Source organism: Vollenhovia emeryi, unplaced genomic scaffold, assembly GCF_000949405.1.
Source record: "Vollenhovia emeryi isolate VEMERY1.0 unplaced genomic scaffold, V.emery_V1.0 DF939166.1, whole genome shotgun sequence".
Classification (NCBI taxonomy): domain Eukaryota; kingdom Metazoa; phylum Arthropoda; class Insecta; order Hymenoptera; family Formicidae; genus Vollenhovia; species Vollenhovia emeryi.
The window spans coordinates 794,005-807,011 of NW_011967200.1; the positions used below are offsets into that span (position 1 = coordinate 794,005).

Here is a 13,007-nt window from a genome sequence, read left to right on the forward strand (position 1 = left end):
TGTATATCTTGTCTCAAGAATGGTCTTATCTCAATCATACCTCAGGATTTTTTGGTCCACCAACTGAACCCCCTTGTGTTAAGGTACCCATACACATTCCAGAAATCCTCTGAGGAAAAACTGTGCAGTCCTGGCCTTCGGGATTTCCCGAGCGTGTGTAGTAGAAAACTGCGCAGACTTGGCGGACTGTTCAGGCGGCCAGATACTAATCGAAAAACGATTCTGAATATCTGTGCAGTCCCGAACTGTACAGGCCGATTGTAGTGTGTATGGCGTTTTCCGTCAGTTGTTTAATGAATGTTCGAAATCATGCAAGTACATTCGCAAAGAGCCTTAATAAAGATATTTTTTCATCACACGAAAAGTTTTCTGTCTTAAAAGCGTGCGTTAGCAAGCATAAGTGTATCTTGTTTTTTAATAACTGGTGTAACTAGTGCTAGCAGGTTTAAATAAGTTGCTTCGTCCATCCGCAAGTAATTGTGCCAATCTCTAGGCACAACCTTCAATTCTGTCAGCAAGTTTATGTGGGAAAACTGCCCCCTTTTTTGTAGCCACTCTTTGGACCATATTTTTCTGACACGGTTTTTCTTGCGATTTCTATTCAGAATGTCTTGCCAATATAAAACCAACAAGAGCCAAACTATCGTCCGTCGCGTCCATTGCTCACTAGCGAACTGAAAGTTATTCCGGAGCGTGTGCGCGCGAGGGTTCGTTCAGGCAATCCCGAAGGCCAGGATTGCACAGTTTTTTCTCAGAGTTTTTCCTAACTAGGATATCGGTAGTATCGATCCCACTCGATTGAAGAGTTGGATCGGTAGGAAGAAAACGGAGCTCCTCGGCAGACTGGGAAAACGGGGAGGACACTTCCCTTCCGTCTGTCGAAGCGCGAAGGTCGTGGCTTTCGAGGAGCGTACATTAAGTAATCTGCCGTGAAATACCGATTAACAGTGTCGAGGATCTCCGTAGAGAGGTATCGGGAATCTGTGCGAAGAAATATATTTCGCCGTTAGGCAAACTACCTGCGAAGCTTTCTGTAAGTTAAATAAATCCATGAGCTGCCTCGTGTGCCCGCGTCTATCGCGTTCGTACACCTGGATATCCGTGCACAGGGTGTCCATGACCAACCGCACTCCCCTCCGACCGTAGATCTCGCGCGAGTAAATGAGGACGTTTGTTTGAACAAATGTGGCGGTTGCCTGAATGGGGAAATAATTACGGTCGAGCAGTCACGATGAATTATTTCGACGCGCGCGATCGGGAATGCGTTATTAGGCTATATTATCTTTCAATATACGAAACGTACCGTGGCGCTCTTTTCATCGTACAATATGCGAGTGTAATATCGATTTAGCCAGCAGTCATATCACGCTGCGATATACCGGTTCCTGCCCGAATATCGATTTAGTATATCCACGCTCCTTGGCGCGCGAAAATATGTTACGGTCTCTTACCGGGACCGGTCTTTTATGGAGACAATCGTTAATCCTTAAAATATTGTATGCGAAAGTATCACTTCGCCATTTACATAAATGATTACGCCGTTATCTACCTGGGGGGGCGTGTGACTGAACGAACTATATGGTTATGACGTATCGCGTCTATTCTTCGTCAAGAAAAATATCCACGGTGAAGAACGCGACAGGCTCTGTTTTACAGCGATAAATGAAAATCACGGTGAAATCGCCGATCGAAATTGAAGTGCGCGTGAGAAAGTACACCTACTCTCGGAAAAAAAAGACAGCAACCCATTTTGGGGCCCGCAATTAGTAATCGAATTATTTGGATTGTTCGTAATTAATTGACAGTTTCTTTTTTTGTAGTTAAGCAACTTAACATTTCGGTTAGTGCCTCTTAAGTGAAAATTATCTTTGCGTTACTGAATATCGACAGAACTAATTGAGAGAACTGACTAGTATTACTTAAAAATCTTGGATACAGCTAATTGGTAAAATTTGTAAAAGATTGGAGTTACGAGCAACCCAACTAATTCGATTACTAATTGTGGGCTCCAAAATGGACTGCTGTCTATTTTCCCTGCAGAGTAGAAGCTGTTCCTCTATAAAGTTCGTTAAACCGAGCAACGAGCGAGAGCCTTTGAAGGTCGGTGAAAAAAGAAAATTCGTCAAAGGCCCCCACAAAATTCGGACCGCGTGTAAAATGGTGATAAACCGTGCGCGATGGGGACACCCGTTCTAACTCCCTTACACGCTCCATTCCATCGAAATGCTTTATACCGATCGTCCATTGTGTTGCCCCGTGGTACATCCTGACTTTCGGATCGCGCCGTACCGCTCTGTGTGGTCCACACGCGCGCGACTCACGAGTTAAAGTTTTACGAGTTTACCTCGTGGTAAACGCGGAGTGAGACGCGTCTTCGCGTCGGAATAAAATAAGCTACGGTTTATACAATCTCTCTCTCCCTCTCTCTCTCTCTCCTCTCCTCTCTTTAGGATATACATACATATAAATAGGTCGCCGCGGATAGATAGGCGCAGTCGAGCGGGACGCGGGTCCGGGCACAAAATAGCGATAGATCTCGGCACGTCGCGGGACGCCGAGTATAAAGACTAATGGCGCAGTCATAAATGTCCGCGTTGCTACGGTCCGCGACGAGTAAAGTAACGTCGCGCATTTCTTAGATAGGAACGAATAGAAACGCGGACGGATAGATACGTGTATTTTGCTACTCGCACCCGAGATCCGAGCGCGATAGAGGCCCACGGATGCAAGCGAAATAACGGATGAGTTTAAGCTCGGGCACGACGTGTTCGTAAGATACGGGGAATACGGTGGATAGTCGTGGATTCATAAACATCGACACGTGAGCCCGCAAACAGACGATAGAGGCATGATTATGGCGCGGCGATAGTGAAATGAAGCCGCGATTAGATTGCCATAACAAAGAATATAGTGATCGCTCTAATCTTCCTTCGCGGATTAACGCGCGGTATAGTTCCGCGAATGAGTAGCGATGCCCGTTGCATAGATAGGGATCCGAAGAAGTGATAAATTTGAAGTGATAAAATTTCGAACTCGTTACTGCTTCGTAGGCAACGTTGAAAAATTCAATTATTAATATTTCATTTCAACTTTTTAAAACTAGAAACGGTGCAAACAAAACAAAATGCAGTTTAACTTAATTTGTATTGGGAAGTGAAAGAAGCAGGAGAGAAAAATTATTAATCCACTCTAAACGAGTAAATTTTCTCACGGGCAAAAGACATTCTTTTCTCAGGAAAGGTGAGAGAGAAACAATTGCAGTCTACTACACGGACACCATCGATCATAAGTATACGATATATAAATACTGGTATACAGGTTCGCTTCGTAGCGCGTGTCAATTCGCAAACTTGGCGAGATAGACAAATCCAGAAGAGCGCGAGCTCTCCACTTGACATTAGCATCTGAAACGCTGAGTGCACAGCCTAACAAATTACCGCATGTACACATGCTACATACATTTATCAAGTTAATTAGCTAGATATTTCTTATTCGTCATGTAGGCGCTCTTGGATAATAACGACATCCCCTTCAGATATTTCGTTGATCCATCCATCATTGACGTGCATGTACATAAATCCACAGATGCACTTTTGATAACGTATAAACCATCGTCGTCGTCGTCGTCGTCGTCTGTAACGATTGAACGTTGATTCGATTTGCGAGAACCGCTAAATCTGCGTCTTCGATATGAGCTATCGTTCAATCACTCTAAACCGATTCGTTATCACGAAAACAAATATATAATTCCCTTGACTGTCTATCAATATCGCTCAACCTATCGCTTTATTTGACATAGCATTAGTAATAAATAGACTGGTGATACTTAAGTAAATAAAGGTACAGAATTTTTTCTTCTTTATTTTAAGTGAATCTAAAATTCCGTCGTTGCTGTGTAAGCAGCCTCGCCTCTAATCCTCTAAGTCGCCACGAGCGAGTATAACGTCACAAGAGGCAAGACGTAAGGTCAATCTGTCAGACTCACACGGCCCGGCTATGACATTTATGAATATCGATGCGTGACGTATAACACCGTGATTTCGCCATACATTATTCTCCCGGGTCACAGGCGGATCTCACAACGCCAAGACGAATAAATCATCTCGCGGGAGATGCGGCGCGTACGCGCATCTGCATTCCTCGGGAGCCTCGCGTGCATTAAGGTCGTCGCGATCGCTGCCGGGGTGTGAATGCGCGCGTACGGATACCCCGCCTGCCACCTTTTTTTTCGCCCTCGTCGCCGCCAGGCCTGAAGCGAATTGGGGACGCGATAATCGCGGCTGACCGTTGTATAAAATAAGCGTAAGAGGAGAGAGATCGGCCGAATTGTCACGTAATCCGAGACCGTTTTTGCGCGATCGTCGTCGCGGAACGGGACAAATACAATCGCCTTAGAAGTTTCAGGGTTAATTATTGTTCTCTTTTCAATGGGTTCGCCTCGCGGTAATTCACCGCGGTTTACTTTCGGCGTAGATCCGCTGGGCCACGTTTTTGTTGCGAGGCGAGATGGTCGGGAAATAATTTCACGAGAGAAAATGTCGGCCTTTATCTCTGTCATACATTTGTCAAAATAATGCAAGTGGATACAGTTCTAATACAATAAATTATTGCCATGATGTTTCATCCGTTGACATAATTCCGCTGGTTCCTTTTTTACGGTGCCTTTGTGCACAAAGAAAGCGTGATGCCGCAGTATATTTGATGGAGTACACGTTCGTTTGCCAGATAGTCACGACAGTTTTTTGCGAGCGGACTGGAGCGAGTAACAAAGGTGGACGTTAATTGACAGGACAGAAGCGTCGTTGTTGATCCGAGTGCTTCGGGTCGCATAATTAATTACCGTCCATCGAGTAGGGCGGTAGCGCTGGCGAGATGTAAAGCCTCTCCGGGGATCCCGGCCAGCGTGTCCGGTCCAGTCGCGATTTTTGTCCGCTCTCAAGGCGATCCGGTAATTATTCGACTTAACGATACTGCGTCGTAAGAGGCCGATTCTACGACTGGCACACTAACTTAACTGTCTTTCAAATAGTCGAGCGATAATTGGACGTGGCGGGCTACGCTCTTCGTCTCGGTACGAAACGCTTGTGTCGTCGATCAATCTCAGGCTCTTTCGTTGAAAGAAACAATAAAAAAAAAGAATTGCAACAAGAAGAAAAAGTTTTAATTAAGAAAGTTCATTGTTATTATCTTTTGCGTACAAATGTAGAAAGAGGGGAGGGAGAGAGAGAAAGAGAGAGAGCTATTAATATCTATTAGGGTAAGGTGACCAAATTCGGATCAGATACCAAATGCGGATCAGCAATTTAATGAGTCGCTAATAAGCGGCATTTTAAAAGTAATTCGCTTAAATTTGCTCGCTCTTTTATATTATTGTCGATATCATAAAAAGCATCGATGTGTTTTTATGCCGCTTATCAGCGACTCGTCGAATTGTTGATCCGCATTTGGTATCTGATCCGAACTTGGTCACCTTATTCTATCAATTGACATGAAATAAATCCGTGGGGCAAATAATCGTACGTCACGTACACGATCAGAAATTCTCGCACAACTTTCTCACATTGTCGCATTTAAATTTCCCCCGTGCAGCTAACTTAGTGTCTCGAATTAATACGACTTTATTAACTCATCGAACCAGTTACTTAAATCACAGCACGCCGCAGCTTAATCGCCGCGACACGATTCGCATTAACGACTAGCGGGACAGCGAAAATGATCTCGAGGCTCCTTCCGGACCGACTGGGTGAGCCGTCGGCGACTTAATTGGTGGACATTACGTGACACACGTGAATCGCGCCTAGCCATGCTGCTAGGAGGATCATCGAAACGGTCGTTGGTGGAATCGTCCGTCGCAGATTACTTGTCAGAGACGGCCTAATCGATCTTAATTGCGCCGCCGATAACCGTACGGTTTATCTGCGCGTAATTAACTGCAGGCGTGCCCGCCTGCACGTAGAAAACAGCCAAGGTCGTTTCGTTGGACGCGACCTAACACGGACATGCAAATGTCAAGGAAATGGACGAATATGAAGAGCCTAGCATTCTCTCTCTCGACTTGTTCTCTCTTTCTCTCTTATTTTTGTTCTTCTTTTCCTGGTTATTTCTCGAGCCACTCTGCTCTTTTCCCAATATCCCGTCATTAGTCAGGCTTTCTCGAGCCCGGTAGTAAGCGCTACTCGGGATGCCTCGCGTCCCAATTAGAAGCCTGATAATCGATTCCAGCCCCACTCCCACACGATCCATAAAGGACGCGTCAGAATAAAAAATCGACGTTTCGTGTTGCAGACACGGGAACCGCACGCGGCCAAGATGGAGCGGTGGACCGTGTACACGATGACGTTGCAGATCCTCGCCGCCGTCGCTCGTGCTACCGAGGATTTTCGTCACATCTCGTACGAAGGTAAGAAGCTACTTAAAAGAGAGAGGATTATTCATACCGACGTTCATGCCGATATCAGCGGTACCGTGTTACGGCGAACGATCTTGTTTACTATTTGCTATCTTCGAATTATACCCGCGAGTTCTGTAATCATGGCACGAGCAGGGAAGGAATTCTTATCTCTCGCCGATCGAGAACGGATTCAATTGGCAGCCGCGTATAAAATCGATCGGTAGCCGATCGAGTAATCGCCGTGACAGTTCATCGAGCTTTCACGATTTATGCACGATTCGCGGAAATCGCGATCGCGCATCTCAAATCGCGTCCCGGACGTACGATAACCGCGAGCATCGATAATCTTTCTCTCTCTCTCTCTCTCTCTCTCTCTGTCCCGCGATCCCGTTAATTGCTTTATCGCTCAAGTTAACTCGGAGTAACCGCAAGTCGATTACGCGCGCGCGCACACATCCGATAATCCGCTCGCGCGTTATCGATAAGAGCGTCGCGTACACGTGCGCGCCGATCGCTCGCCGCCGAGTTTCGCTCGGCTCGCGAACAGGATCGGCGAGTTTCTAGCCGCGATTATCTCGGGGAAACGGGAGCACTCCCACGGGCCGCGGCAGAAATACACTTCATTCATCAAGGCGCGCATTATTGCGCCAGGTGCGTTATCGGGGCCGTTTCTCAAAAACGCCACGCCATTCTTAAGATCTACGGGAGACCGGGCGACCGTGCGTTCCCGCCCGTAGCCGCGACGCGTCGAGGTCTTTGATCGCGGCATCGAGGAGATTCCGCACTTGAGTCTTGGCGGAAGACGTCAGTCTGCCCGTTAATAACACTCGAAATCTTACCGCCGTCGCTCGACTCGGTAACAGCCGCTACGACGAATTTAATAACGTGGATTATTTATTTCTCGTTGGTTCATTTCGCAGCGGAAGAGCTCGATAATTTACAATCGTTTACTCTAACATTGCAATTGCCGGCGTTGAATTATTGCCCTTGGAATGAAAGAAAGTGCGTCCGAAATGAGCTGCGAGGCGGCGTCCCCGCCTGTTTCGCATTCTTTCGGCTCGCCTCAGCGGGAGAGTATAATTTCCGGTAGTAACTTTGCAATTACACGCGTTGGCCGGAGTTCGGAGGAAAAGTACGATTCGTCAAAGTGTCATTAACGGGAAAGCGTTAAAGGGGAGGGATACTCCGCGTATCGATGATGATGGATAGGCGACGGGGAGGCCGATCGAGATCGCCGCGTGAAATCGTGCATAATCGTGAAAAGTAGGTAAATCTCCTCTAGGAGAGTAACGGCCCTCCAGCCGCACGATTTCCGTCCCGGAAGACGGGCATAAATCCGCGCGAGCGAGCGGGTCGAGCCGGCCTGGGACGTTTATGCAAATTTAATTTCGCCCGTAACCGCTTCTCTACGATATGTCGACGTGTCGGGTAGGTATGGCTAATCGATAAAAGAGAGCATATCTCCGCGCGGTGTGTGTCGCGCGCGCGCGCACGCGGTGTCCAAGATCGGGCCCATTAACATCTCGCAAAAATGTCGGACATTCAGGGCACTTATCGCAAGCAATGACCCACAATGTACAGTTACCACGTAGGCGAGCTCGCAGCTCGATTATCGCACACTCGCGGCCCCGCGCCGAGAGAAAACGCAGATCGTGTTGAAGATGTGGGACGTGCGGCCGCCTATATGGATGGAGAACAGACGCCACGCCCGTCAAGCGGAAACCGCACGGAAAACCTCGTATCGGGCCGCGGATTTGAATCCTAACGAGCCTAATGGATCGTCCGTGGCTCCCGACAGCCCGCGGTAGCCCCGTCGTTTCCTCGGCTCTCCTCCCCGCCTTCTCTTTTCTCACCTAATAACGCTCGGATGTCGGGAAGAGAAATAAGGTCCGGCGCGCGCAACCCGTCATTTCCATTTGCACGTAAAATACGTACTTACCGCGGGTCGCGCTCGACGATGACTTCGATGCCCGGCGGCCACGGACGATGCGACAGTCTCCCGCAATAATCGTGAGGCCTGTATTAAGCCGGATCACGATTTCGTTACGGTTTCCCGCGCCTCTCGTGGTCGCCGTCACGTTTCGAGCCGCGAAAGGAATGCGGAATATGGCCGCAATTAAAAAACCGTGCTTCGTGTATCTCCTCCCGAGCCGATTAAAGTAACGTAATGATAATCTAAAATCGTTGGTGATAAAAATTTACGCACGTAAATGCGTATAATGCGATGTGATAGAAATTAACGAAATTAGCTCCCCCTCGTTATTGATCATTTTTCTTCAAGCTCTCTTTGCTTAATAAGAAAAAAAGGCCGAGGGGTAAACCGCTGAGAGCATTGTGGTGTACAAATTTCGGTACAGATTACTACACTGAGAAAAATGTCGGATGAAATATCGTCGGATAGAAGATATTAATATTTTATAATATAAGTTGCGCATCTCTTGTGCCGTAACGTTGATTAAAATGGCGCGTACCGCCGATGAAAATTGTGTCGGCCTGAAATCAAAGGTCGCGCGCTTTTTTATCGTCATTGAAAAATAAAACCGTCATCGCGTTTAGTTGAGGCAAACGTACGGCATTGCCGATAGCCTCGGAATGTCGTTATGATAATTTGCGATCCTGCGGCAAACGATTCCGCTTCTCGCAGAGAGACAGAACAATCGCCGACAAAACAACGGCACATATGCGCGCTGATAATACTTACGCGTAATGCATGCGATATTCCTCTTTCCGTGAATCCGCGATTGCTTTCCGCGCAATCTACGTTCCTGGGGATTTAAATCCTCGCTTAATAACGCGGCGGCACCGGTCGATACTGATATTTACTGCTATTTGCGAAAGCGGTATTTGTTGCGGTTGTTGACTAACAAAATGAAATCGGAAAGCCGTGTTTTAATGCAAATTATTATTCAATTTAATTCGATGTTTATTGATCGGTCGGGCAAAATGTGCCCCCCTCCGTACGACAAATTACCGGAAATTACAAGACGCGTTGAAGCGTCAAATACGTTTTTCAGGGGAGAAATAGTGACGCGCGCACATAGTGCAATGCTTGGAAAAAAAGATATTAACTTGACGAATATGGAGCTAATAGATAAAACGCAGGTATGGAGTATCATTTATTCTCCGCGCATATCTCTTTGTCTCCCTGTTATGAAATTCAATTGTACTGACTCATACGCACTTTTCAAAACAAACGATCCGATTGTTGCGAGCTCCCCGCGTGAGTTTTTCAGTCTTGGACTACGATAAATTCTCCCACTCGTTCCGATCAGTCGCGCGAATAATAGCCGCGATACTCCGCTCTACGAGATCTCTCTTTCTCTCGCCTCCTATTTTTTTTTTTTTGGTCATTGTGTGGGTATCGTTGTTGCAGCTAGAGGCGTTGTAATTGACCGCATTGTGTTAACGTTCACGAAAGCGACGAACGTTATTTATAACGGTATCGGGTTGCTAATGCGCGGCTAACATCAACGAGTCGATATCAGATCTCGGGAACGTCTTACGCAAGAACGGCCACGCGAAAGAAATTTGCAGGCAGAAGTTCGCTCGTTAAAACACCTCACGCGATTGGCGTCGGGAGGCAACGACACCAGGTGTACACGATATGCCTGTGCAGGACGTCGCGTTCCTGTAACGGTATTATTTGCGCACTGTCCGGATAGCACACGGTGATAGCCAAATACCCAAGTACGGTAAGAACATGCACCGAGTAACTATATAAATATACGCCTCGTGTTGTGTAACGAAAGAATAGTGGCGCGAAAGAGGTAGCCACGCGGCAGTCATTCACGTTCGTCATTTTATTTTAATATTACTATCTCACTCCGCGACTTTGAACAGAGAGTCCTCACATTCCTATCCCCTTTTATCCTTTACATTTATACGCATAGAGGAAAGTCCCCTTTACGAGATAGCGGAGTTTCTGCTAAATTAATAGACGTCATCCGTTGGTTCCATCGTGAATTTAGTGCCCTCGGAGTGAGATCTGTTTAGTGGAAAATTGATTGTTAGATCGTGTAATTGTTGAGAAAGAAGATCTGTGATTGAATTTGAACGATGAAAACCTTACTGTCTCACACCAGAATTCTATCTCTCGTAATAGAGGGCTCTCCTCTATAATACATTATTTCTTTATCGTTATTTTATCATTATCCTTTACTTTGTGTGCTAAAAACCTGTGAATCCCACGAAAAAGAAAATCAACTCCCCCAGAATGAAAATTTGTTATCCCGTACTGTTCCCAGCCTAAATATTTTGTAGCAATTTCAACAGCCTGAGCTCTCGGAATTCTCCTCGGGAAACACGGAAGTGGAAAAAAAAGTTACGTTATTCCTTGGTGTGAGGGTGCCAATTACACCGCGGAATGAGGGGAGTCTCTCTTCGTGGGGGAGAAACGCTATTCGATTCTAATTAAATTCCGAATACACAGGGGCCACAGACCGCGCGCAGATTGCGAACGAGCTTGTTAAGTGCCCTATTGCACGTCGAAAATGACAAAGCAATTCTCTTCTAATTATCCCGGTATAAGGCTCGTCGAGGGTACATTGTACCTGTGCTGGAAGGTTTGCTTTCGTTCCGCTCCTGAGAACCGGCGGCGATTGTTTGCGGTGTGTCCGTTCGATCGGGTCGACTCGCGAGGGAAATAGTCTTCAGCCGACCGTGGAAGTCCTCCGGGTATCGACCGCAACGTCTCGATTACGGAAAGCGATCCGCTTAAGCCGCGATTACGCAATCGTACCTTTCATAATCATAACGCGTGTCTGTCCGCGCGAAAGCGCGTAAAATGTTTTACGAGAGCGGACGCGTTCGAAATGCACGCGGCGAATGATGCGGCTTACTTTTGTCAACGAGACAGTATGCATTTTGCGAAATAAACGACCCGTTCGGGAGATACGTTGCAATCGGCAGCGTGTCTCAATTTCGTGCGATTAACGAGATGAAGAGAATACAAAACGGTGGAAAGGGACCGACATTATATAAGAAACCCACGGAGAAATGAAAAGTCAAGATGACGTCAGATCTATGTCATATTTTGTGTCAATATGACACGAAATTGCCGTCATCTTGACTTCTCGTTTCTCATTGGGAAGACATCGATTAGCAAGAGGACAATTCCAAGTCGCGGCACTAACGCTGGTGCGCATAAATTTGCACCTTCTTTAACGAATCACGTTTATCCAGAAGGGACGTTAAAACTTTCGGTTATCAAATAAAAATCGAGAATTAATTTCTATAATTGGTTGAGACGCCCGCCTAGCGAGAGGGAGGTCCAGGTTCAAACCCTGGCTGAGGTGACATTTTTTCGCGATAAATTTAGAATAAAATATTGAGACACCCACGCCCTGTTGCGGCTCTTAGTCCTTTTATTCCTTCAAATTTACGTTTATCACATTTGAGCCATACGAGTTTCATTAATTTGTTAATTTCTTTAAAGTCTGCAAAACTCGAGGTGCATGCGATACTTCTTTTTGGTTCACGGCATTCTGTGAAAACCCGCGGTGGATAATTTTAACGCAGCCCCGAAGGCTGCTTTCCCGGCTGGAATTACCATCGAGATTTTCCTGCCGCGCTCACTCGCGTCCTTTTGCTGCGTTTCGCCGTCGCGCCACGTTGCCCCGGGGTTTATGGCGCATAAATTTATACCGAGCTAATGCCCTGCTATGCTCTCTGTGTCGCGTGGCGTGGCGTGGCGCCATCGATAATTACCGTTTTGCCGTTTACAGCTGCGTTTTGCGCGGGACCAGCAGAAGGTGGTCCGCGCCGGTTTCCGCCACTGTGCCCCTCGCGGCGACGCGGGCCGCAATTGTAAGCGAACCCGTAATTATTTTCGCCAACGTAAAAGGCGGGGACGTCATCGATATTGGAGCGCGAGAGCCGGGCTCGATCCCGATTTCCTCGCTCGCTTTCCTCTCCCTTAATTATCGTGCGATGTACGCGGCAATCGAGGCTATCGGATCAACGCCTACAACGGCGCAAGATGAAATTCCCCGCTCCCCTCGCGCTCCTTTATTTCTCGTTCCTGGCGACTCGAAAGCGTGGAGATGTCCCGCTGATTACCGAGGCGTGAATAAAAAGTCGTTTTATATACCGCCCCCGTGGTACAACCGAAGGCTGCTGGAAATGAAGCGGGAAATGTATTCCATGTGTGCGTGTGTTTCTCATTACGTCGACGTCGAAAGCGGAATTCCATTTTGGCCGACGGCACCTTAAGAGAAGCGCGATCGTGCGCACTGATTTACCAAGTGCGCCATTTCCATGTCGCGCTCTTGACAAAACGTATATGGACTTGAATGGGCCCTTTCGACCCCTCCTCCGTTCCTTCTTGCGTCCTTTGACATTTCACGGTACTGACGTTACTCGTCACACTTATGCAAACATTCGCCAATTTCTTTAAGTATTGTAACCTTTCTCTCCTACTTGTTCCTTATTTTTCTTAACTTCCCCCCTCCGTTGCAGCTCCTTGTACTTTTTATTCCCGTTCTTTTACTTCATTTACATTTTTGCGCTACACATTTAGGAATTAAAATGCATATATGCAAACTGCCTGTCAAATTTCAGAGAGGCACGCGCAAAGGGCGCTGTGGAAATTTATGGCGAAAAATCGTGCGCCGTACGT

The 13,007-nt window shown here is 47.0% G+C and overlaps 1 protein-coding gene across 1 annotated transcript in view; it reads left to right on the forward strand.

The window, feature by feature from the left end:
• Positions 1-13,007, forward strand: part of LOC105564353 (semaphorin-5B) — a 108,599-nt gene that overhangs the window by 35,607 nt on the left and 59,985 nt on the right. The window contains exon 2 of the mRNA XM_012016668.1: positions 6,286-6,400. Coding sequence (XP_011872058.1) covers positions 6,310-6,400 — 91 coding nt within the window. The 5' untranslated portion in view covers positions 6,286-6,309. The remainder of the gene's footprint in view (positions 1-6,285; positions 6,401-13,007) is intronic.